At 36.3% G+C, this 27127-nt stretch overlaps 1 protein-coding gene across 1 annotated transcript in view; it reads right to left on the bottom strand.

Annotated features, from left to right (window-relative positions):
• Nucleotides 1–27127, bottom strand: part of USP9X (ubiquitin specific peptidase 9 X-linked) — a 97550-nt gene that overhangs the window by 60620 nt on the left and 9803 nt on the right. The window contains exons 4-13 of the mRNA XM_032329516.1: nucleotides 26986–27098; nucleotides 25546–25764; nucleotides 22843–22958; nucleotides 22396–22647; nucleotides 22186–22324; nucleotides 19768–19920; nucleotides 18546–18650; nucleotides 14101–14307; nucleotides 12742–12878; nucleotides 11074–11207 (exon numbers count right to left, since the gene is read on the bottom strand). Of these exons, the coding sequence (XP_032185407.1) occupies nucleotides 11074–11207; nucleotides 12742–12878; nucleotides 14101–14307; nucleotides 18546–18650; nucleotides 19768–19920; nucleotides 22186–22324; nucleotides 22396–22647; nucleotides 22843–22958; nucleotides 25546–25764; nucleotides 26986–27098 (1575 nt within the window). The remainder of the gene's footprint in view (nucleotides 1–11073; nucleotides 11208–12741; nucleotides 12879–14100; nucleotides 14308–18545; nucleotides 18651–19767; nucleotides 19921–22185; nucleotides 22325–22395; nucleotides 22648–22842; nucleotides 22959–25545; nucleotides 25765–26985; nucleotides 27099–27127) is intronic.

Below are 27127 nucleotides of genomic sequence, written 5' to 3'. Positions count from 1 at the left end.
AACAAATTTTTCTTCTACTTAACCAAAAGAAAGCGATCTATTAAATGTGCCGCCAAGAACAATTCTTCAGGGACACCTGGCTCAGTTGGTTGAGTGTCTGCCTTCTGCTTACAGTGATCCTAGGGTCCACAATGGCCTCCTTGTTCAATGGGGAGTCTGCTTCTCCCTCTACCTACCTGCCACTACCCCTGCTTGTGCTCTCCCTCCCTTTCTCTCTGTGTCAAATAAAAAAAATCTTAAAAAAAAAAAAACTATTAGTAAGAAATGAGATGAGAGTAAATTAAATTCAAGTGTCTATGGCTAAGGCTAACAAACTGGTTCCTCTCATAATAGAATGCAAATGTTTAGAGTCTATTTTATAACCCATTATGGGGAAAAAGTTCACATCTGAAAAAGCATCTATCTTGAGACAGGATTCAAATACCCTAAAATTCACACATTTAAAATGTACAATTCAATGGTTTTTAGTATAGGCAAGGCCATGTAAACATTTCTGTCAACTTTTTTGGTCATCCTTATGTGTGAAATAGGATCTCAACGTAGTTTTGATTTCCATTAACTTAGTAACTAATGATATTGAGCGTCTTCTTGTGTGCCTTAGCCATTTGTTATCTCAAGAGAAATGTTTATACAGATCCTCTGTCCATTTCCTAACTGGGCTGTCTTTTGAGTTGAAAGAGTTCTTATATATTCTGGATTTAAGTCCTTTGTATCAGATATGATTTACAGTTATTTTGTCCTGTTCTTTTGTCATTTTACTTTCTTGGTTGTACCATTTGCAAGTAGTTAAGTCCAAGATCTTACTTTTCAACCTTCTTAGAATGTTATTTTCCCCTAAACCAAAACCACAAAAATTTATTTCTATTTTCTTCCTAGCAGTTTCATACTTTTAGGTCTATGGTATGTTTTTTAAGCTTTGTGGATGGTAAGACGCAGAGGATCAAACTATTCTTTTAGATGTACATACATATATTTTTCAGCAACACTTACCAAAAAGACTTCTTTCCACTGAACATTCTGGACACCCTTTTAAGAAATCAAGCATAAATTTAAGGGCGCCCGGGTGGCTCAGTGGGTTAAGCCTCTACCTGAGGCTCAGGTCATGATCTCAGGGTCCTGGGGCCCCACACTGGGCTCTCTACTCAGCAGGGAGCCTGTTTCCCCCTTCCCCTCTGTCTGCTTGTGATTTCTCTGTCAAATATATAAATAAAACCTTAAAAAATATTTAGGAGTGCCTGGGTGGCTCAGTCATTAAGCATTTGCCTTCAGCTCAGGTAATGATCCCAAGCATCCTGGGATGAGGTGTCATATCGGGCTCCCTTGCTTCTCCTTCTTTAGCTCCCCTGTGCTTGTTGTATTCCCTCCTGCTCTCTGTCATAAATAAAATCTTAAAAAAAAAAAAAAAAAAGTCAAGCATAAATTTAACTATTTATTATTTCTAGATTATCAATTATAGTTCACTGATGCATACATCTATTCTTATGTCAGTACCACACTGTCTTGATTATGGTTATTTTGCATTAAGTTTTGAAATCAGGAAGTATTACAGGCCAGCCAATTTTGGTTTTTACCATCAAGACTGTTTTGGCTATTAGGGTCCTAGGGTCCCTTGCATTTCCATAATTTTTAGGATCAGCTTGTCAATTTCTGTAAAGAGAGAGAAGTTTGGATTTTTATAGGGATTGCATTGAATCTGTAGATCAACTTGCAAAGTACTATGACCTTAACAATATTAAGAGTTCCATTCAGTGGATATGGAATGTCTTTCCCTTTAAATCTTTAACTTCTTTCAACAATATTGTCCTGTAGTTTAAAATGTACATACAAGTTTTGGGGGTGCCTGGCTGGCTTAGTCAGTGGGGCCTGAGACTCCTGATCTCAGGGTTTTGTGTTTGAGGCCTGCACTGGGTGTAGAGAGTACTCAAAAAAATAAGATCTTTATAAAAGCAAAAAGAAGTGTATGTTTGATACTCCCTTTTGTTCAATTCATTCCTAAGTATTTCGTTCTTTATAAGGCTACTGTAAATAAAATTATAAAATTTTTAAGGCTGCACACTGCTGAGCATACAGAAATACAACTGGCATTGTAATCTTAATTCCTGCATTCTAGTTCAACTCATTTATTAGGTTTAATAGATTTTAGGGACTTTTATATACAGATGTTGTTTTCTGTGGTAATAGTTTTGCTTCTTTTCCAGTGAGGATTTATTTTTCTTGTCTAGTTGCTCAGGCTAGCACCTGCAACAGAAGATTAAATTAGAAGTGACTAGGATGGACATCCTGGTCTTATACCTGTTCCAAAGGGGAAAGCAGCCACTTTCACCAGTAAGTATGAGGCTATCAACTGTGAGATCTTTGAGATGCCCTTTATCAGGTTGATAAAATTACATTCTATTCCTAGTTTGTTGAATGATTTTAAAATGAAGGGTGTTATATTTTGTCAAATATCTTTCACCTACTGAGATCACATAGTTTTGTTCCTTTACTGGATTAATACGCTGCATCACAATGGACTTTTAGGTGTCAAATCAACTTTGTGTTCCAGAGATACATTCCAATTAGTAACAATACATAATCCTTTTTTCTAAGATTTTAAGAAATCTCCACACCCAATGTGGGGGGTTGAACTCACAACCCCAAAATCAAGAGTTGCATGCTCTTTTGAATGAGCCAGCCAGGTACCCCATAATACTTTTTATGTTGCCCAATTTGGTTTATTTTTGATGATTCTGAATCTATACTCATAAGGGATACTGGTCTACAGTTTTCTTCTGATGTCGTTGTATTATTTTACTATCAGGGTAGTTAACTAACAACTTCATAGAAGGAGTGTTCCTTAATTTTTTTTTAAAGAGTTTCTGAAAGACTGGTGATAATTCTTTAAATGTTCAGCAAAATTCACTAATGAAACCATTTGGTCCTGGAACAACTTTGTGGTAAGATTCCTGGTTACTAATTCAATCTTCTTACTTGATATAAGTCTATACAACTTTTTTATTGCTTCTTCAATTTCCGTAATTTGGTATTCTCATACTTTTTCGTAAGACCAGTAGTGATGCCCTCTCACTTCTTATTTTCATAATTGAGTCATTTTCTTAGCCTACCTAAAGGTTTGTCAATTTTGCTGATCTTAAAAAAAAAAAAAACATTTAGTTTGAAATTCTTTTTCCTCCCTTAACTTACTTGATTACACTTCCAACATTATTTCCTTCCTCCCTACTTTGCATTTAGTCTGCTCTTTTCTAGTTTCTGAGGGTTACTGATCTGCTAACTTTCTTCTTCACAATAAACACCTGGAGGTATAAATTTCCCTCTGAGCACTGACTTAGCAACTCTCATAAGTTTTGGTATTTTGTTTTCACTCATCTCAGTTTACTCTCATTTCACAGCTGTCATTTCTTCGACCCACTGGTTAGCCAGGAGCATATACCTAACATATACTTGTGAAACCCCCAAATTTCCCCTTTCATTTATAATTTAATTCAATTATGGATAAAACCCCTAACTTATAGGATTTCAGTATTTTAGGTTAATGAGGTCTGCTGATGGCCTAGAATATGGTCTGTCCTGTAGAATATTCTATTTACACTTAAGAATGTACACTCTGCTGTTGCTGGTTGGAGTATTCCAAAGAAACCTGTTAGGTATGCACTATGGGTTTATAGTGTTCAAAACTTCTATAGGGATACCTTGGAGATATCCCTATCTCCTTGGGGGAGATACCTTGGAGATATTCCAAGTGTGGGTCCAGGACCCTAAAACAAATCAAGTATTGCAATGAAGTGAGTCAAATGAAGCCTTTGGCTTTATAGTGCACATGAAACTTAGACTTACATTGTTATCATATTCTACTAAGCAAGAAATAGCATTATGTCTTAAAAAACAACGTTAATACCTTAATTCAAAAATACTTTATTGTTAAAGAATGCTAATCAGGGCACCTGGGTGGCAGTTAAGCTTCTGCCTTCAGCTCAGGCCCTTGGATTGAATCCCTTATCAGGCTCCCCCCTCAGTGGGGAGTCTGCTTCTTCCTCTTTCCCCCTCCCCCCAGCTTGTGATCTCTCTCTCTCTCAAATCAGTAAGATCTTTCAAAAAAAATGCCGATCATCTAAGCGTTGGTCAAGTCATAATCACCAATCATACATCACCTTAACAAGTACAAAGGAAGAATTTGAAATACTGTGAGAATTACCAAGATGTAACAGAGATGTGAAGTGAGCAAATGTTACTGGAAAAATAGCACTGATAAAATTGCTTGATGCAGACTTGTCACAAACTTTCAATCTGTAAAATATGCAATTATCTTCAGAGAGCAATAAAACAAGGTATGCCTGTAGTTCTTTTATTTCTCCCCTGGAGTTTTGAATTACTATCTCATGTCACTTACTGTCAGCCTAATTATGTTCTTCAGTATGTCTTGCATGGCAAATCTGCTTGCAATAAATTCTCAGTATTTATCCGGGAAGGTCTTTATTTTGCCTTCATTTTTTTAAAAAATGAATTTATTTATTTGACAGACAGAGATCACAGGTAGGCAGAGGCAGCCAGAGATGAAGGGAAGCAGGCTTCCTGCTGAGCAGAGAGCCTGCCACGGGGCTCAATCCCAGGACCCTGGGATCATGACCTGAGCCGAAGGCAGAGGCTTTAACCCACTGAGCCACCCAGGCGTCCCTTGCCGTTTTTTAAAAATAGTTTTGCTGAATGTAAGATTCTTAGCTGTTAGGTCCCTCCACTGCCCAAGCACTTTGTGTACATTATCTTAATGCCTTCTGGTCTCTGAAGTTCTAAAACACAATAGTTAATTTTACTCATGTTTCCTTGTGAAGTCTTTTTTTTTTTTTTTAATATCCTTCAAAATTTCTTACAACTATGATGTGCCTGCATCTAGGTCTCTCTAACTTTAACTTACTTGGAGTTCTTTAAGCTTCTTGTATAGGTTAATGTCTCTCAATGAAATCTAGAAGTCTTCAGTGATTATGTCTTTTTCTGCTCCCTTCTCTCCCCCACATATCCTTCCAGTACTCCTATTACATGTAAGTTGGTAATCTTAATGGTGTCCTCTATTTCCCTAAGATTCTCTTCATTTTTCTTCATCCTTTCTTCACTGTTCTTCAGGTTACATAATTTCTACTGATCAATCTTCACAGACTGATTCTTCCACCAGCTCAAATCTACTGCTCAGCCCCTGTGGCAAATTTTTCATTTTAGGTACTGCATTTTTCAACTTGAGAATTTCCATTTGATTCTCTTTTTCAGAAAAAAACTCTTATCTTGTTATTGCCATTATCAACTTAAACTGTCATGATACTACCCTTTAGTTCTTCAGACAAAATTTCCAACAGGTTCTTGAGTGTAACTGTAAGTAACTGCTTTCAAGTTTTTATCTACAAAGTCTACAATCTGGGCCCTTTCAGAGGAAGTTTCTGTGGTCTGTGTATGTATGGGTGAGACTTTTTATTTATTTTTTTTTTTTGGCTGAAATATCGATATTTAAATGTATTGTAGCAACCTGAATACTGCTACCACCCATTCAATCCCTAGGTTGGTGGTGTTTGTTAGGTTGTTTAGGGACTAGGCTGAACTAACTCAGTCAAGTCTATCTCACCCACAGTGTTTTTCTTCCTTGTTTTTACTCTTTCAGCCTTGCTACCTGTAGATTGTTACTGGTTCAGCATTAGCCCCTTACTGGTCAAAGGCTGTTATTAAGTCCCCTTGACTAGTTAGATTACCTGTTACCCACTGGGTAGGAGTGTGGCTTGGAGGCTACCATCATAGATCAAATAGTTTTTGTCCCACATTCAGTCAAGGAGTAGTAGTACCAGAGGTTTTTTTTCTTCCTCATCACTCACAAGGGTAGTCTTGGCTATGAAACATAGTCTTTTTGACTACAAGGGGTGTATTTTATTCCTTTTACTTTTAAATGGGATAAATTTTACTTTTAAGCCTGGCTTCTTAATAGTTGCCCTTGCATCATGTTGCTTGTAATTCATCCAGTGTTTGGTCAGAAACTGAATTTAAGTCCTTGAGCCAGTGAAGCTTACAACCTTTGTTGATGGATTGGTGTGTGGACTGAAGAATGTTTTCAACTTGTCCATGTCTTGCTCTGATTGCTTCTGAGTGGGAGCAATCTAATGCATGTACAGAACATTTGTGAACCCTAGGGTTGACTATGTTCCCAGGAGGGCTCATCTTGGCTCTCTTTATCTAGATATCTCTGTTCAACTTTTGGTTGCTCTGCTGTTTTGTGGGTTAATATGAGTACAGAGAACTACAAGCTACCTCTTAATTGCTCTTCACCAAAATTTCCACTGCTTTTAATAATACTCTTAGAAGGGGCACCTGGGTGGCTCAGTGGGTTAAAGCCTCGGCCTTTGGCTCAGGTCATGATCCCAGAGTCCTGGGATGGAGCCCCATATTGGGCTCTCTGCTCAGCAGGGAGCCTGCTTCCCTTCCCCCTCTCTCTCTGCCTGCCTCTCTGCCTGCTTGTGATCTCTGTCAAATAAATAAATAAAATCTTAAAAAAAAAAAAAATCCTTAGGAATAGTATGCTCTGGTCCAAATAAGGTCAATCCCTTCAAGCCTAACTGCTGGGCTCTTTCTCCTCACAGCCTGTCTCTCTCCCTCTGGGCAGAACTTCTATGCCACTGCACAGGACCCGGTAACAACATAGTAAGTAGCTTCTCCCAGCATGATACCTCTGCCTCTATGAGTGGTACTAGTGTGTGGGAAACAGTAATAGCCCCCGATTTTCTCAGTTTGTCCCTCTAGGCACAGAATTTCCATCTTATGACATAGCTAGCTGCAAAGGAAATAACTGGAGCTTCAGTATTCTCAGCCTACCATGCCTGAAGTAAAGCTTCAGCCCCATGAGCAGACACTTCAGGATAACGGAGTCTCTGTTTTACCATGACTGCCTTAGAAGAGAACTTCTGCAAAACTTAACTGGGCAAGATAAGAAATGCCATATAGTGTAACCACAGCCCTAGACTGGCAGCTGTGGGAAGGGAGTAAAAGTTGTGGCTCCACTGCTACAAATTCCTGCTGCTCTTCTCAAGAGATTTTCTTGAATAATTGTTTCCCTATTTTCTGTATCCTGTAGAATAGTTCCCAGGTACTTTTAATGATTATTTAAAATTTCAGTGAAATGGTTTTGTTAAGGAAAAGGTCCACTGAGGGGAACCTGGGTGGCCCAGTCAGACAAGTGTCCAACTCGACTTCGGTTCAGGTCATGATCTCAAGGTTCTGAGACTGAGCCGCATGTTGGGTTGCAGCACCCCCAGAGGACAGTCTGCTTGAGATTCTTGCTCTCTCTCCCACCACCCCCTTGGACCCTTCTCTCTAAAACAAAGAATCTTAAAAAAAAAAAAAAAAAAAAAGTCTTAAAAAAAAGGTCTTAAAAAAAAAATAAGGTCAACTGAGCATCTTACTCCCACCATTCAAAAAATGAAACCCCTCATCCCATTTTATTTTTTTTTTCAAATTATCATCACATGTTCTACATGTATTAGTTGGTACACTTCCCTTTCTTTCAGCATGGACTTAGGGGTCTGTATTTTATTCAATGGATTTAGTTATTTTTATTTATCGTGACCTAATTTTTGCCAGCGAGAGCCAACTCCTGTTTAGTTTTGACATGTCAACAAGATTCCGCACCCCCCCCCCTTTTTAAAAAAAGATCTGAGAGAGAGAATAAGCACACCATTGGCAGGGTGGGGATGGGGGTGGCAAAGATAGAGAATGGCAAGCAGATTCCCTGCTGAGTGCAGAGCCTGACTTGGGGCTTTATCTCATGACCCTTGAGATAATGATCTGAGTCAAAATCAGGAGTCTGATAGTCATCCGACTAAGCCATCTAGGAACCCCTTAACAAAATTCCTTAAGCCCTTTCTAACTTTCTAAAATAAGCTGCTGGAGTACCATCTTATGTACTTTCCTTACACCAAGCCTTAGAAAATAACCATTACTCTAGAGAACTGTAAGCTATTTATAAAATGAATGCTCAATTTTTTTTTTTTTAATCACAAAGAGCCCACACAGATTTAACTGCTTTTCATGACTGATATGTAGGAATGAGCCAAAGCTGAGAAAGTCTAGACCAGGATTTGACCCTAACACAGACAGCACTGCTGGTTAATGATGCTCAGGAAGAAATCTTATATGTGAAAAAATGTTCCTAAAAATGTCCAGTATTGGATCTAAGAGACTGGAAAGAGGTCACTGGAAGTGGTAGTCCTTAGAAAACAGAATGCAAACATATGATATATAATGAAAATGAGTCCTACAATTCTATTCAGAAACCAGGAAAAATGGTAAATAAAACTATCAATAAGTGTTCAAGTCAATAATACAATGACTACCCTACCAATAAGGCAAATGTGAGAGAAAATTAAAAGTGGTCTTCTAGGGGCGCCTGGGTGGCTCAGTGGGTTAAAGCCGCTGCCTTCAGCTCAGGTCATGATCCCAGGGTCCTGGGATCGAGCCCCACATCGGGCTCTCTGCTCAGCAGGGAGCCTGCTTCTTCCTCTCTCTCTGCCTACTTGTGATCTCTGCCTGTCAAATAAATAAATAAAATCTTTAAAAAAAAAAAAAAAAAGTGGTCTTCTACTTTGTTGTATGCACGAAGAAACTTTTCAAGGATCCCTGTATGCACTAGTATCTGAAAGCACCATTAGTATGAACACATGAATAAATATTAGAGAGAATTTTAATAAATTCATTACTTTATCTAAGTAATATTAAAAGAGGAGGTAAATCAGCTGACCACACTACTGTAAAAACGTTTTATTCCAAAACTAAAGATGCTGGTGGAGATGAAATATGGGCAGGACAAATATGTAATACTGACAGAATAGTTATCAGAAATTAAGAGTATCGGAAAATTATGGAAGCTTGACGTCATCCTGAAATGTCTCATACCAAATGAGATCTATGAACTACTTCTATTATACAGAGACAAAAGCTGTAATTCACTTTAGAATTTCAAGTTCAGAAACTGGTGGCTGATGTTACCACAGAAGTGACGTAATACTCTGGAAAGTTCATTATAACAGAAGGGTTTTAATAGTTTTAAAAAGTACTCAAGCCCCTCTCTCCATATTTAAGGATCTAAGGACTAACCGTTTGGTATTAATCTGAAGAGTACTGTATGAAAGGAGGAAAAGTTAGCAAAGTTGGGAGAAAGAGAAGGTGTGTCAACGAATTCAGGGAACCGTCAGTAACAAAAATCCAAGAACTTACTACTATGTGCCAGGCACTGTCCCAGCATACTTTAACTTGACCTAATATGTTTGTAGTCATTTTCAGATCTAGACAATCTCACTTGTATGAAGAGCCGTACCTCTCACTTTCCGGAGCTACAGAAAATTTAAGGAGGGAAAACTAGGGCCACCTGGGTGGCTCAGATGTTAAGGAGGGAAACCTGAAGACTTCTTTAGACAATGAAATTGAGAGGAGGGAATGACTCATGTAGAATTGGACTAAAACAAAGCTTCTGACCCTAGTGAGGCTGAACTGCACATGCACCATTGACTCCTGAACACCCCAACAGCATAGTACTCAATTTCTGGCAATGAAAAGAACTGAAACATCACATACAAATGAAGTAAATAAAAATCAGCAATGCAGCGCATATGATTTATATGGCCCCATTTTGGGGGGAAGGCCTGCAATGGCATTTGTAAGGACTTTGTACCAGCAAGAGAGGAGACCATAACAAAGAATCTGCATTATGTTAAACTGAGCGCAGATGCTGGAACGACTTGGTGTATTACACAGAAACTTCTTATACTTCTCTTAGATTTTGGTTGCATTTGGTACAGAACATAAATTACATGATTATGTTCCTGTATCGCTCCAGTTGTCTTGTCATGCTGCTCAGAAGGAACTCAGGCCTGAAACAGTGTTAAGACCACTGCCTGGTGCTTAGCCACCTGATGCTTCGACAGCTTACCTAGCTCTACATTCTGGAGGACTCAGCTGGCCCAGAGGTGGTAAATGGAAGAACCAAGGAGTCAATACAATTAGGAGGCATATCTGAAGAGCTGCTTAATTTTCCCATTATGTTTATGTAAATTTTAGATGGGAATATATATAGAGAGATACCTATATAGAGAGATAGATATTTACCCCTGTGTTAAACAAATCCTATGATTTATAAGCATCTCAGGATTTTATTCAAGAATGCCAAGGGTCTAATCTGCTTTCCAAATAATGAGTGTTAGAAATACTATTTTAAATATATAACTATTTGCTCCTCCAGATTCTTACCTACTATATAATGTTAGTATATGTTCAGGAACCATTATGTTCAATTCTATTTCTAGCAGTGGTAGTAGAAAGTTTTCTTTCTATGGCTATGGCAACAAAGCTGGGCCTACAAGATGGAATCTGCACTGAAAACCCATCCTTACCCTAGGCACAGATAAACTCAACTGCCAGAGGGCAAAAATGAGTATTGAAACAGAGCTCTACATATGGTAGGAACGTAAAAACTGGCTGCTGAAACCTCAGGAAACTCTACCCTAACATGTTTAAACAAATTCACACTTTGAAAACCAACATAAACCTATGGATTCTTGTAGTTTCACATCATTGTTCTTATGAATTTTCTAATTCACAAAGTCTGAAAGACTTATGAAATAAGGATTTAGGATTATAAAGGGACTACAACATAAACAAGAACAGACTTACACAAGTTTTCATAAAAAAATAAAGGTGATGGTAGTAAGGAAACAAAGGTTGAGAATAAATCCAGTACATTCCAAAGAAGGTAACAAGCAATGACACAGTATAGGCAGGCAGAACTCCCGAAGAAGAAAGAGAAATCAATTTAACTAGGAGAGCGGGGAAGGTAAGCACTAAAGAAAAAGCTGTGAAACGCTGGCTCGGAATTTATGGTGGGTAAAAATTCAGAGTAAAAATGGAACAGAAACTCACAAAGGAACACAGTTAATAAGACACATTATCGTCCATCTTTCAAATACTTGGGGTGTCCATTTGTGAGGTAACTGATGAAAAAAATTACTGGGAAGTTGCTGTTATTTCCCTTATTTCATGTGAGCTTATAATACATACCTCTAGCATACAGCCTCATGCTTTCCATATAAGTTGCAAGGTTTTCTGCTACCAAAGTAACTAGGGCATGATTGTGCTGAAGTTGATTGATTAAGTCATGGCGGTAAAATACATGGGGACTTCGCTGAGTTTGACTGAAACGAGAAGAACTTAACAATATAATTAGGCAATTAAACTCCGTTGCATTCAAAAGAGCCTATACAATCTAAATTCTTAGCTACTACTTAAAAATGTTTAAATGGTTTTCCTCATGATAGAATTATACTCTTGGCCATTACTTTAATAACAATATCAAGTAATTTAAAAGAAAATAATGCCTCAAAAATCAGACATTTATTCCATTATTATTTACATGGAAACTATACATTAATATTCTCCAATCTCAACATGGGCATCTACTTTAATGACTAACCTCTCTACTCCTATACCACAGAAATAGTAAAGCACTTGTGTATGTTAACATGGTTATGTCCAGAATTATAAAACAGGAACATAACTCTCTTAGGGTACTAGCATCACAAACATTATGTCATAATAGTGAAGAATTTGATCAAATAAAATGCTTTCTGTAAAATTTTATTTATTAGCCTTTCAAGGTACATTCTGGGACACTTGGTTTGTACATGTATTTGCCAACAGGTATCACCAGAAAGACATCTAGTTCCTTTCCAACATGTTCTGCTACCTTCACTGAAAGCAATTAACCTCTCAGAGCCATTACTATTCTAGTGGAGATGAAGCCACTGTACTGTGAAAGAATATGTAAACTACTCTTTCTACAACAGAAAAATTAATTCATTTGAGAAAGGCAAAAAGGCATTACGTACAGTGGCCCCTCAATAAAAATATGTCTCTCAAATAAATGTTACTATTAGTAAGATACGTGTCTGGATTTTCTCTACTGTTTATCACTACAGCTTTTCTAATTTCGTATTTTTTCAAGCCTTTGGAAAAAACCGAGACAAAGTTCAACCACTGAAACCAAAATATATATGGCCTTTTCTGTCTTAGGCATAATCCCAATAATCTAGAGCTGCAAAGGATCTTTGTCAATCATCTAAATTTTACACATAAGAAAATCACGTTTCTTTCAATTAGGAAATCTTTACAAGATACGACTATTTAGACACAATGGTCGTACCCAGGAATCCTGACCACACTATAAATATTCTTGGTACTAACACCTAGCGCTCTCTCACTCTCTCTCTCTGAACATTATTTTTAACTTTCCACATTAACTATTCCAACTCTTAAAAAATACCAGGACAAATTATTCTACTAACCAGAATTTGGCATGTAAGATGATTAAAGACCACTATTTATAAATATATACACACACACATATATATATGTATGTATAAACACACACACACACCACTAACAGAAATTTAACTAAAATCAATCAAATATTTTAAACTATATCTTATCATCTTTCATGAGTAATACAGAATATTGCTGATTCTGGTATTTATCACTTAATTGTGCCTTACTTTCTCATCAATAAAATCAAGGATGTGAATATGTCTTTTGTTCCAAATTAACCTTTCCCTTAGCCTATCAACCTCCCACTTTCTTTTGAAAAATATGCTTTTACCAAGTTACAGTGCTATTTTTTTCCCAATAAAATGTAAAAACAGAAATATTCAGACTTTCTGTTAAAAGCCTTACCTCAAATTTTGAGGGGCTTCACCGAACAAACTACAAATTTCTCTAATTTGTTTCAATGCAGGAATTACCCATTTGTCATTTGTACGAAGTTCTTCTATAAAGCGATCTATCCACTGGATCTTCTGTGTGTCACGGTCCTAAAACAAAAAAAAAGTTTTAGATAGGTCATACACAGGAAAACTCCATCTCCAAAGATAAAATAGGGCTTCTTATAAATTATCACAAGCATGTAATAATGGCAGAGAAGAGCTTAGCAGTGTTAAAAAGCAATGAATATATTTTTATTTCACATTTACTACCAAAACGACAAAAAGTGAAACAGCACTATCCAATGTTTCAAAGAATTTTATCATATAATAAAATTCAGCAGTAACACAAAACCCCAACTGTTATTCTACATGGGACTGTTTTAGCATAGTGAGGGATACCAAAAATTTCTATTTAACCAAGAAAATAATGGTATGGCAACTAAGCTAAAAATAAGCTAAAAAGAGTTTCACCGAAAATAAAACTAAGGACATATGGACATATACACAAAAAGATGGACACATAGAAGTATTACAAACTCAAAATTATTTCAAATATGATCACTCCTCATACCTTATTTATTCCTTCCCCTAAATCAACAGTAATCAGAAATGCAGGTTTCTGCACCTAAGAAGTTTAAGTTTGGATTACTTTTTGTGTGTGTCTCTGTTTAATGAAATAATTCAAACTGAAGGTTCTTATTAGTATTTGATATACTATTTAATGAATTGTCACGAGCAAATGTAGTTTTAAAAAAAATCGGAATCACACACACCTACTTGAGCTTACTAGCTCTCACCTAAATTTCAGTTCATCAGTGTAGCAAATAGTTTAAACAAGTGGAAAATTATTTAATCAACAATTTTCATTTTACCATAAGTTAATAGTTAACATGATACAAGTTAGAATACAGGGAAGCTGTTGTGTGATTTGCTCACAGGCAAGGCTCAAAATGTTTTACCATTTAGAAAATTCTATTAATTTTTCTTAATTTCCCTGTGAGCAAAGAAAACTCAAATCTCTTACCTCTTAAGCCCCTCATCAGCTTTAGTATCTTATGATCTATTTGAAACTGGTAATTTTAGCACCACGCATTTGACAATGTTATTACCATATAATCTGGTTTTCTCTTTTTTAATACTGTCTTTCTCCCAAGGAGACTAAAATGCTTTTCAGATGATACACAAAATTTTGACATAGAGACCTAACATGAGGAAGACAGACTTACACGAAGGAAGTGAGTCAATTCTTGAAGATCATTTCAAAACTAACATCAAAAGATGTAGAACTATTCTAGATTTAAGCCATCCTGAGAATGAAGGTTCACCTTACCTGTGAGCAACTATAATCTAGTATTTTTATGTGGGCACTGAGAGCCAGGTCCATGATGTCTACAGGTACATCATCACTGTGGGCCAGATTCCACAGTAGGTTCAACACTTTGTGCGCCATCACACCATCTTTATCATCTTCTGCAAGGCGACGTATCAGCTCAAGTAGCTTTTCACGCTGCTTTTTACTTGCATTTGTCCAGCTGGCCTAGAAAAAAAATTAAAATGACATGGAAACAACAAATTTACCCATCAGTGATAAAATCAGGCATCATGGAATTAACTATATTCATGGGAAAAACACACCTGAGCACAGAATTATTCTAGTAATAACTGAGATAAGATAGGGCCGAATTAAACATGAGGACCAAAAAAAACAAAACAAAACAAAACAAAAAACCCACACCCAACCAAACAATACCCTCTTTATAGTTAAATACTTAACATCAGGGTTTTTCAACCTTGGTACTAACATTTTAGGCTGGAGAAATTTTTGTTGTTGGGGCTGTCCCGTGCACAGTACGATGTTTAGCAGCATCCCTAGCCCCTACCCAGTAGAAGCTAGTAGCAACTCTTCCCCCCCAGCTGTGACAACAAAAACTATGTTCATTTCCTGCCAAATTATCTCTGATAGTGGGGGTGAGAGGTGCAGAATTGACTTGCTGAAAACCACTGCCTGAGATTCAGTCTGTTATTTGTGAATTTAAAATTATACTAAGGGGTGCCTAGGTGGCTCAGTCAGTTAAGCATCTGACTTCTACTCAGGTCATGATCCCAGGGTCATGGCATTCAGCCCCAATGTCCCTCTGCCCCTACCCCACTCTGCTCTTGTGATCTCTCTCAAATCAATAAAATCTTAAAAAAGAAAAGAAAAATTGTATTAAAAGATGGCAATGACAACCTGATATATACAAAGATTTTCATAATAAATTTTAAAAGCTGATGAGAGAACACTGTGCGTGAATCATATAAAAACAAGATAGTCTAACAAAGTCTGTTCTTAACCAATAAAAACAATTTCTAATATGCAGAAATGACATGGTGCTATTACATTTCAATTTAGAAGATACAACACTCATTTAAAATCTCCACAATGGGGAAAAAAACCCTCTGAAAATGGTATTTTTACAAATGCCCAGTTTATTCAATGCGCCTGGGGTGAGGTGTGTCTGATGGCGGCATGCAACGGGTAAAGGCCAGGGATGTTTTGCTAAACAATATGAGAAATGTAGGTATAAAGCTGCTAATGAGTTTTTATTAGAAAATAAAGTGAAATCAACCTAACAGCAAACAAAAGAAGGATGACTATGTTAATTACAGGAGATTCTTTCAATGGGATTATTACACATTTACAATTTGATAAATAAGGGCTATCTTGGAAGACAACTTTAGCGCATACTTGTAATTCCTCATAGACCCCTCAAAATTATGAAAAATATAAAAACGTCTAAGGATACATGAAAAAAACTGAAATATTAGATATACAATTAAGAAGATCTTAAGTGGGGCGCCTGGGTGGCTCAGTGGGTTAAAGCCTCTGCCTTTGGCTAAGGTCATGATCCCAGGGTCCTGAGATCGAGCCCCACATCGGGCGCTCTGCTCAGCGGGGAGCCTGCTTCCCCCTCTCTCTGCCTGCCTCTCTGCCTACTTGTGATCTCTGTCAAGTAAATAAATAAAATCTTAAAAAAAAAAAAAAAGATCTTAAGAAAGTTAACTGAAAAGTAACTAGGCATTACATGCCTCCTGAATTAAGAGCACATGACCACCTATGACGTATTCTAGCAAAAGGGAAAAAAAACCCTCCACAAGCCTGTATTTTATACTATTGATATAAAACAACACAACAATCATTAATTATAGCTTCTTTAACAAATAGATTGCAGGCAGAATGAAAAAGAAAAAGGGGGAAACTAGATTCAAAGAGAGACGGATACAACCAATTACAAAGTATGGATCCTGATTCAAACAAATGTCAAAAATAATGATCTGAGAAAACTGAAGTTCAACACTATTTGACAGTACTACAGAACTATTAGATTTTTTTAGGTATGATAATGATAATATTTTTTCCTTCATGTACTCATCTCTGAGGGATATATACTAAAATAATTACACACAAAATCAACTAAGGAAAAAATTAGTTAAGAACACCTATTCATCCAAAGCCACCATATGGAGAGTGAAAAAGACCAACGACAGACTGGGAGAAATTCTTTGCAACACTTGAACTGATAAGGACTACCACTGAGAATGCCAAAAACTCCTACAAACCACTAAGAAAAAAACAAGCCAATAGGAAAAATTAGGAACAAAACTTCAGTAGGGTTTTCCCAATAAAATAAAGAAAAAGCAACATATAAAAAGGTGTTCAACCTCATTAGTGATCAAGGATCTAAGAACCAATACCACAACGAGACACTTGACACCAAGAAGACTGTCACAAATCCAAAATTCTGACAAAAACAACTGCTGGCAAGGATGTGAAAACCCTGACGTGACTGTACAATGGTATAACTGCTTTAAGAACAAAGACTTACTTAAAACTAGACTATGCAAATACCTATATAAAAACTAATCAACATGTCTGAAATCATTTGGTTCCAGTCCATAAAGAACTGCAAAGTGATCTGGACTTCATGCTTCCTCTGAATCATCTTTAGGACAAAGTTTCAATATTTCAAAAAACAGTGCTTGTTACCAAATAACAAGTGCTCAGTAAACACCAGCTTAGCCAAGGGGAGGGAAAAAAAAGAATGCAATCCATGTTTGTACTTAGACTGTTATTATATTTAAATTATCCTTAGAAGAGGAGGGTTCCGGGGCTGTAACAGCAATTGACCTCTTTCTTCTTTTCTATTTCTACCATGGCCATCTTGATCATGTACGTGCAAATTTGGAAGTCATCTCAAGATTAAAACTGAATGACAATTAATTTTAGAGTACCCATGATAACGGATTCTATTATTTCCTAAGCTGCCTTTGATAGATTTCAAACTGAATTTTTCCGTAAGGCAATTATTTACAATTTTAATATACTTAAGATTCATCTGAAAATGCTGCTTAAAATACAGACTCCCGGGCCTCATACCAAGTAATGCAGATTTACCTGGTCTGAGGTATAAGCCAGTAATTCACATTTTTTTCTTCTATTGGGAAATACCCATCAAGAAAGATATAAATATATACCATTACTAAAGTACATAATGTAAACACCTGTGTAACAATTACCTAGATCAAAAAAACAACATGGTAAGCAACATTTGAGAAGCTAGCTGGGGTCTTAATCTGAAGTTTATGTTAATGCAATCAAGGTATATGAATTGTGTGATTTTATTCCTTTCTTCAACTTTTATTAGACTCATCCATGTGGTTGAATTGCTCAAATCTGCTTCTCACTGTTGTGAACTATTTCATTGTAGGAACATTCCACAATTTATCCATTCTCTTGCTTGCTATTACAAATAATTCTGCTGCAAATGTTAAAGTGTTATCCTGGCACACATATGCAGGAGTTCCTCTAGAGGATATATTGAGAAGTCAAATTGATGAGTCAAGAAAATTCTATACTTTTCAAGAAATACCAATCTATTTCCAAGATGGTTGTGGTAACTTATGTTCCCGAAGCAGTCAGTGTAACTGTTACTTTAAACAAGATACCTTTATCATCCAATGCCAGTTGTTAACACAACACACCTCTACCCTTGTGAACACTGCTATTGCCATAAAGTCGTATGTTCTTAATCCACATATTTACCAATCATACGGTTTTTACAAACCCAATACTAGCAACCATAGAGAGACCACAACACAATATGGCCTTAAAATGATACCAATGCAGGTATTGCTATCGGGGCACTCTTGGGCTACCTTATAAATTACACTTCCATTTGCCTGTGTACATCACCCCAGGATACCAAGATATTGGTAATCCCATTACTGACACTTTATTTTTTATTGCAACCAATCGTCCTTCCCTGAAGTCCTACAGAGCACCTGAACCTATTAATAAAAATTCAAACTGCTAGGGAAAAGGAATCCAAACTCACAACCTGAGTTTAAAAAAGATTCCGTATTTATAAGGGCTATTATTATAAAAATGAACATTAAGTTCTCATTGGAAGGAGCCTGGATGCTCCGTCATTAGGTGGCTGCCTTCAGTTCGGGTCATGATCTCAGGGTTCTGTGATTGAGCCCCGTATGGAGCCTGCTTCTCTCTCTTTCACTGCCCCCTGCTTGTGTTCCCTCTCTCGCTGTGTCTGTCAAATAAATAAAATCTTAAAAAAAAAAAGTTCTCATTTAAAAAAAAAAAAAAAAAGACGACCAATTCCTTCACACCAGGAATTGTTAAATAATTTCTATTGAAGTATTTATTGACTAAGAGCAACTCAAAGATCTAATAAGGTAATTTTATTAAAACAAAGTGGCACTACTTTACTATGCTATTACCTTAAAGCAATCAAAAAGATGATCAAGTTGTTCAGGAGAAAAATCCCATGCTAACTTTGCCAGCAGATCATGTACGTTCTTCACAATGGCTTCATGCTTCCCTGCCTATTGAAAAACCAAAGAAAACATAGCATTAGAATTTGAACAGCAGATGAAGTTGTGTATATTGACTGCTGACAGCTATTAAACTATTCCCACCAGCTTCATCTAAGGGTAGAACATAACAAAATTCATACATTTAAAAAATGCTTTAGAACTGGCCTTTAAAACCTGACAAATTAATTTCTTGATATACATGGTTAATGTGTACTTGGGAATTCATGTGAGCCTTTATCTGAATTTACTGAATTTAAACGGGTCAATTTTAACATTACAATAAGGCACACCAATGGTACTGTTCCAAAACTGGAACCTTAAGCGCTCAAAAGGAAAACTGAATGTTTCCTTGGTTTTTACAGACTCAAAAATGAAGCTGTGTAATCTAAAACTCAACAATACTTCCAAGTGATCCCAGTAAAAACCTGTCATTGAGGTAATCAAAGGAATCACCTAGTTTCTAGCTCTGAAACCAAAAACTTTACTTTTCGTTCAGAAAAGCTATAAATCCTTTGGTTTATTACATGTCTACATAAATCAATCTAGTGATTTAACTCTACTGACACTGAAGTTTGTTTTTCGAATTAAGTTTATGAAGAAACTAATAGAACACTGTGTGAATAAAATACTTCAGTCAAAAATTTGTAATGAATACTAAAAAACAAAACAAAACAAAAAAACCCCACCTACAAATTGCTAACCTGTACCAAACATACGCAACTGATGAATATATTTAAAATATTATTAGCTGCTTCAGGGGGCCTAGTTGGCACAGTCGGTTAAGCATCCGACTCCTGGTTTCGACTCAGGTCGTGAGGTTGAGCCCTCTGTCGGGCTCTGCACTCAGCATGGGGTCTGCTTAAGACTCTCTTCTCTTTCCCTCTTGCTGTCTCTCCCCATGCTCTCTCTAAAATAACTACATAGATCTTTTTTCTTTCACAAATCTTTAAAAATATGTATTACTGGCTATTTTAAAAAGATTCTTGATAAGATTTCTATAAATCATGAGCATTTAAATGTACCAGAAGTCAAACCATGTAAGCGGTCATCCTGTTTCACAACTACTCTATTTAGTTTTTAGTATCTTTCTTGTAAAAAGCAAAGAGTCACATCTGAAACTTCTTACCTGTGCTGCCCAGATATTATCAAGATCTTGTAAAGTCAGAGCTTTTTCTTTAATGACGAAACGAAGAATCTTCTCTAGCTTTTCTACATACTGTGGTTGATGCAGACTATCTCGCAATACTATGGATAAGATATTGTTCTGCTGTATCCATTCCTAAACATAATTCAAAAACTTCTTTTAAAGAAGAAACAATCACAGGAGCTTTTTAAAAAAATGTATGAAATATTATTCACACTTTAAACATTAGTAGGAATTTTAAAAAAAAACAGACTAATGTAATAGGTTTATGTGCTGTTTTAATTCAAACTATGAAAAAAACCAGTAATTTCACATAACTTAATTTTGCACATACAGAAATGTTTCCATGAATCAGAAATAGTGCAATTATTAAAAAGATTCTACTCCAGGGGTGCCTGGGTGGCTCAGTCATTAAGCATCTGCCTTTGGCTCAGGTTATAATCCCTGGGTCCTGGGATTGAGCCCCACATTGGGTTCCTTGCTCCGTGGGAAGTCTGCTTCTCCCTCTCCCACTCTCCTTGCTAGAGTTCCTCTCTCACTGTTTCTTTGTCAAATAAATAAAATCTTAAAAAAAAGGTTCTACTCTAGCACTTACACAGGGAAGTGTTATTTAAGTATAACAAGCACCATGGTTCAGGCAGAGTGGGCAACAAGATCCATTTCAAGATCTTTGGTTTCCTTACACTGGTTGTGATTTTGGTGAAAACACGCCCTTTTAATTTTTTGCTTTATTTATTAACCAATTATGTTACTACTGCTTATCCAGTAGCACTTTAATCTTCCAAAAAATCCCAATAAGGGAAATATTATCCTATTATGGAAGAGTAAACAGGCTCAGAAGTGTTAGAAGTGGAACTGAAAATAAGGCTACATGCTTCATAAGCCTGTGTTTCTGTAACACTACACTATGTTGCTGACTGGCATTTATTTTCTATACCAACAGAAGAAAACTGACTTACCATAGATACTTCTCTATTTTGTAGTTTTAAAATACGTAAGTATGCCACTTAAAAAAATATTGGAGGAATAACTTAGTGCATAGTGTCTGACAGTACTGAACAGACATCTTAACAGAACTGACCTCGCTCTCAAAAAGGTAATAGGTTTATTACAAAAAGGTAACAGCCCATATTGTTTAATTTTACAGTATTCAACTTAATGAGAATAATAAAGTATTAAGCCCCCAAATGTGCTGGATAAGCACACTTCTCAGGTGGTAAAGGTCCATTTTTATTTCTAATCTGTTACAGGTACGTTTGTAAAACACAGGAAGTATGTGGCAATGTCATATTGCTACAGAAGTTTCTAAACATTTGATGCCATTTTCTGTACTCCTCTAGCACTGGCAATGGTTCAAGGACCAGAAGCTGACCACAGACCATACTCTGAGAAGCAGTGTTCAGCTTCCAACAAACTAGACGCACAAATCACATATACAAAATCAGATGTTTTACACCTAACCCCTAACACAGGGCCAATGTCTATGCATCTTCCACATCCTCTTTATCACATCCAAATAGTTGTTTCCCCTATTAAACTGAAGCTGCCATGAGAGCAAGGTCAGTTCTGTTAAGATGTCTGTTCAGTACTGTCAGATACTATGCACTAAGTTATTCCTCCAATATTTTTTAAGTGGCATACTTATGTATTTTAAAACTACAAAATAGAGAAGTATCTATGGTAAGGGGTGCATGGGCGGCTCAGCTGGGTCTTGGCTCAGGTCATGATCTTATGGATTGTGGGATTGATCCCCACGACAGGCTCTACACTCATTGGGGAGTCTGCTGGATATATTCTCTCTCTCCTTCGTTCTTTCTCCTTCTGCCCCTACCCCCACTTGTGTAACTCTCTAAAATAAATGACAGCTTCAAAAAAAAAGGGGGGGGGGCAAAAAAGCAGGATCTATGGTAAAGTTTCCTAAACATTCAACATTAGAACAGTATGAACAGAAGAGCTTAAGTGAGGTTCTTAAAATAATAAAATATTAATTCATGTACACCTTCTTCCAGTAATTGTATTTCCTGTTTTAAGATCTGTAAGTGGCATCAGTGAAGTGAACGATAGGTCACTTCATTCATCAAGTACCAGATACTATCCAATCTATCCCCAAGATCACCTTTATCTACTCTACTTCAACCAAACCCTCCCAACAAGCTTATAATTACTTTGGAATACCTACATTCAGCAGTAAATTTATCAAAGATGTGCGAAGCTACCTGTATCACTACCAAATAAGCTATGTTATTACAAAAAGTTCTGAGAATTAAGAGTCATAAATCAGTCCCAACATGTCCCAGTCTCAAGGTTTTCTTTAAAATGTTATTACTATGTTAAGTAAAGCCATTCTAATTTTTGCCTTAGGCAGATTTTTATTCATGAAAGAAGAACCAAAGGACTTACTGCCATTCGTTCAGCTGTGAGCCACTCTTCCTCCTCAGGGTTACCATGTCGATGAGTGTAGTAAGACACACTAGATATCACCTTATTAACCTCATTCAGTGCATTCATCTTTCCATTGAAAGACGAAATTTGCAGTAATCTAGAAGAGAAAGTCAGTGTTAAATAGGATTCTAAATATTCACAGTTTATTTCAAGAGGAAAACATCTTACCTAAGTATCATTTTTAACCTAAATATTTCTAAATTTTTTACAGTTTCTTCTTGTCCTGGAACCCTTGAAGCCAAATTCTTCAAAGATTTAATAATCATTGAAAGGGCATCATTTTTGGCTTCATTCTTTGCTTCTTTTTTCAGCTCTTCATCAGTTAAGTTTTCTAAAAACTGTGGAACCATTTCTATTACTGGAAGAAAGTACTTTTTCACTGTATGAAGAGTGAGAAACTCATAGCATTGCCCAAATGGTCTGAAAGAAGAAAGACAAAAAAAACCTCTTGTAATACTCAACTAGGACTAAACTCAGACTTACTTACATTACTTTAAAAAAAAATCCAAGTTATCAGTTAAAGAGGAAACCATACTTGAAAAAAAGAAAATTTTTACCAAGGAATTAAGTAGCAATTCTAGAACACACTGAAGATTCATTTGAAAACAAACTTACTTTATAAGGGCTGCGATTATTTGAACATTTAATGCTGATCCATTAATAAAACGATCATGCAAAATCTGGAACCCATTCAAAGTGCCAAACTTGTTGAGAAGATCCACCAGCCAACCCTGTAATAGAGTTAAAGAAAAAGACTGACTTCCTACTTTTAAGGAAAAAAACACCATCTGAAGTAATTTGATTGAAACAAACTAGAAATAGGAAATTCAGAAACAAAATTATGTAAAATCATCTTTGAAATAAATTACATATTATTCACAGTAATCCTGTCTATGAGAAAAAAGCATAAGCAGCAGTACAGATCAGATCAGTAGGGCACAGCTGGATTTACCAAAAGAGCTGGTGAACAGGAATTAGAAGCCATGTTTCTATTTCAGAGATCCCATTATAGAGTATCTTATTATCTGAAAGTTATTATTTAAAGTTTAGGGGGATTAAAAAAAAAATCTTTGAAAAATAAGGAAAGGATATTTGGTAACCTAAGATAATGTCTGAATTTATTTTTTGAAAAAAAAGATTTTATTTATTCATTTGATGGAGCGATAGAGAGCACAAGTAGGCAGAGCAGCAGACAGAGGGAGAGGGAGAAGCAGGTTCTCTGCCAAGCAGGGAGCCCAATGCAGGGCTCCATCCCAGGACCCTGGGATCATGACCTGAGCCAAAGGCAGACGCTTAACCCGCTGAGCCACCCAGGCGCCCCTTGAATTCATTTTTTACTGTAGTTGTAAATAATTAAACGTTCCCTATAAATACAATAATCTGAAAGCTTGAGAGCAAACTATTAATTAAAAGCTAACCACTGGTATTATTATCTGTTGTTCTTTTTTTTTTTAAAGATTTTATTTATTTATTTGACAGAGATCACAAGTAGGCACAGAGGCAGGCAGACAGAGAGGAGGAAGCAGGCTCCCCACTGAGCAGAGAGCCCGACGCGGGGCTCGATCCCAGGATCCTGGGATCATGACCTGAGCCAAAGGCAGAGGCTTTAACCCAATGAGCCACTCAGGTGCCCCTTATCTGTTGTTCTTAACTAGAACATACTGGTTAATGCTTTTGCTGGCTCACATGAGGGCCCCAGTTCTCAGCTTGAGGTAAACACAATGCAGTTAAGTATGGATCATCTTTCAAACTCTTCTGTAAGGGACAGAAGTAACTAACGGTACAACGCAACTGAAACAGCCAATGGTGTGTGGTGTTAAAGCATGCTTACATGTAAAAACTTAAAACAATGAAGAGATTATATACAGATCTACAATCAAATGTATTTAAAAATTTATGTACCCAAGATAACCTTTTATACCTTGGTTTCTTCTAAAAGACCACATTTCAGAGTCCACTGAGGGAAAACCAAGGGGAGAAAAAAAGGTAATCTTGCTAAGTCCTTAAGCAAAAATAACTTATACAGCTACTCAAAAACAAAAACAACAAAAAAAAAACATGTCTAGGACAAAGGGAAAATGAAGTATAAAGTAACTGCTTTCAAACAGACAATATGTAAGCTAAAGGTAGTTTTGATAGGATTTTATGTCAAAATCAATTAAATTCTCCACTAAATGAACGACACTTTTCTATGTAAGTTCATTATAGCATTTTCCTACATTTTTCTTTGGTCTTAAGAAGCTAATTCAAAACAATTAAAAAGCTGAGCATTTTAATTCCCAGTCCCTTATGGCATTCAGCAATTCTGTATTTCCATTTCTCAAGTAACTGGAATGAGACTAACAATCCAATATACTCAATAGTTATGTATACATGTATGTGCTCAAAATTTTAAAAAAAAGTCTAAAGCTAATCTTCCTATGTTTTCAGCTATAACATATCGTTTAACACATTTTGAGGATTTCCACTTTTAACAGAATAAACCTAAAGTTTTATGTATAAATTCAGATTTTCCTGGCTGGGTTTTCCTTTTTACAAGGCCCACAATATTAAAAAGTCTCCTAAAGGTGCACCTGGGTGGGGCTCTCTACTCAGTGCGGAGTCTGCTTCTCCCTCTTTCTGCTTGTGCTCTCTTGCTCACTCTTCCTCTCAAATAAATAAAAATCTTAAAAAACTGAAATAAAAACTCTCCCTAAATTCTAAAAATTAAAAACTATATATTATCTAATATTTATTAAAAGATGAACAGTTTAGGGATAGCTTTTTTTATTCTGAGTACTATTTATGCCAATATAGATAATTTACATTCGAGAACTTTTACAATGGTGTGTGTGTGTGTACATATATGTGTACACACACACACATATATATTTCATTACTATTTGCTTCCATTTAGAATTTTTATAATTTTACTTTAATGCCACATTATCAGGCATTTGTAGGATATATACTTGACCCTGAAGTCAAAACATTAGAATGTCACAGTGATCATGGCCTTGGGTCAAAGTCACCTCCTATTCTGTTCTTATTAATGAGGAAAGTATGGCCTGATTCATATAACCTAATTTATGACTATTTCCCAAAGGGCTGAGCAGAAGACAATGGGAACTAACTACATGGAGAAAGCTAAAAGAAAGAAAAAACAGACCAAAAAAACACAACTCAAAACAATTTTGACAGTTATGCTTCAGTAAAGCTGGGGAAGAAAACAGAATCCAAAACACAAAACAATGCAAAATCCCTTCCTCACGTCAGATCTTTTATTGCTCTGTGGCAGAGCAAAACTGTATTAATTATGAAAATAACAAACCAACACACTTTTGGTGAGCGAGGGTCTGGAGAACGAGCAAAGAGTTCATCTTCAGGCAATTGAACACTTGAGGAAACAGATTCACATGGACGTGTACCATTGTAGATATGGAATTTGCAATGAGGATTTAAGGCCATGGAGAGAAGTTCTAGAAGTGGAAACCAGTCTTGGGACAACTTGGCCACACATAGCTCCACCAGACGATGAGTATTGTTGATAATACACCTCTGTTATATGAGAAGGAAAGGGCATTTGTAAGATCAAAACACTGCAACTCCAAATAGAAATATCTTCCCATCTTAACTGTATTTTAACTATGATCTCTCCATATTTTAATACTGATCAAATGTTTAATACTGGGATCACACTGATATACCAAAATGCCAAATTAACATTTACTATCTTTTATATAGTACTTACTTTAAAAAGCCATTTGCAACAGCTTATGAAATGAAGTAGACACTGCCCTGTGTCTACAGACAAGATCCAAATTACTATTTTTCCCCCTCTTTGGAATTTGTACACAAGAAGCAGCAATTCTAAAATCTACACAATATATTAATTATCCAAGATGGAACAGATTTGTTATTGTCTGACAGCATCTCCAAAGTTTCCATTTCTTCACTTACAAAGTTAGTACGATGATGGGATTTTTGTGCTATGGTTGTATTTGAAAAATAGTCCACAGAGCACAAAAATATCTGCCTCACAACTTATGACCAGATTTCCAGAGTGGAACAGAGAACAGAGACTTGGAGTACTTACAGCATTTCGTCAATCTAAGATGCATGTTTTACTTTTTCTCTCAAATTTCATTTATCAATGCATAGGAGTTTCTTCAACTGAAGGTGTTGTAAAGAAAAACTGTGTCTGCTTCTGCCAATCACCTGGGCATACCATGAACTTTAGACCATTTAAGGATTTTTTTGTTTCGAAAGTATAATTTGATTTCAAATTACCAAAAACTCTTTGAATAGTCGTTTGTTGTTTAAATTCTCAGGAGACTTTTTACCCCTCTAAGATGCCATGGTTGAGACATACAGGTTTCTTTCACATCTCTTTCTGTATGATTAAGTTTACTTCTCTACACTGACCCTTTGTGTCCCAGATACCAGACTGCCCATCTTGGGTGTTCTCCTTCCTTAGTGGTACATAAAATGAATCTGTGGTGCATCTCACAATTAATGAAACGCGGTAACTTGGCTAGGGTCACAAGATATCTGAGAATCCAGGAGAGTTCTAACTCTAAACCTTACACTCCAAAAGATCATGCTTCCTTTGATAGAAATTATTATTTACAACAAGTATATTTAAAGTGCCTCAGTATTACACCCTTTAAATCAATTAATTTATCAAATATACAACCAAATATATATTTTACAAATATATGAGAAAACATTCACAGGCATCACTATGAAAATCTGATTAAAGTCAAATGCAAGACTCACATGAATTTCAAACTTCCAGCCACTCACTGCCTCATCTGTAAGGATTTTAGTGAATGATATTGTTAGCCCATCTCGGAAAAATCGCTGACAAGCTTCACTTTTAACATCAAGGCCTAAGAAAAGGGAAGAAAAATTAATGTAA

This window comes from Mustela erminea, chromosome X, assembly GCF_009829155.1.
Source record: "Mustela erminea isolate mMusErm1 chromosome X, mMusErm1.Pri, whole genome shotgun sequence".
Lineage (NCBI taxonomy): Eukaryota > Metazoa > Chordata > Mammalia > Carnivora > Mustelidae > Mustela > Mustela erminea.
This window is presented reverse-complemented; position numbering and strand designations above follow the sequence as displayed.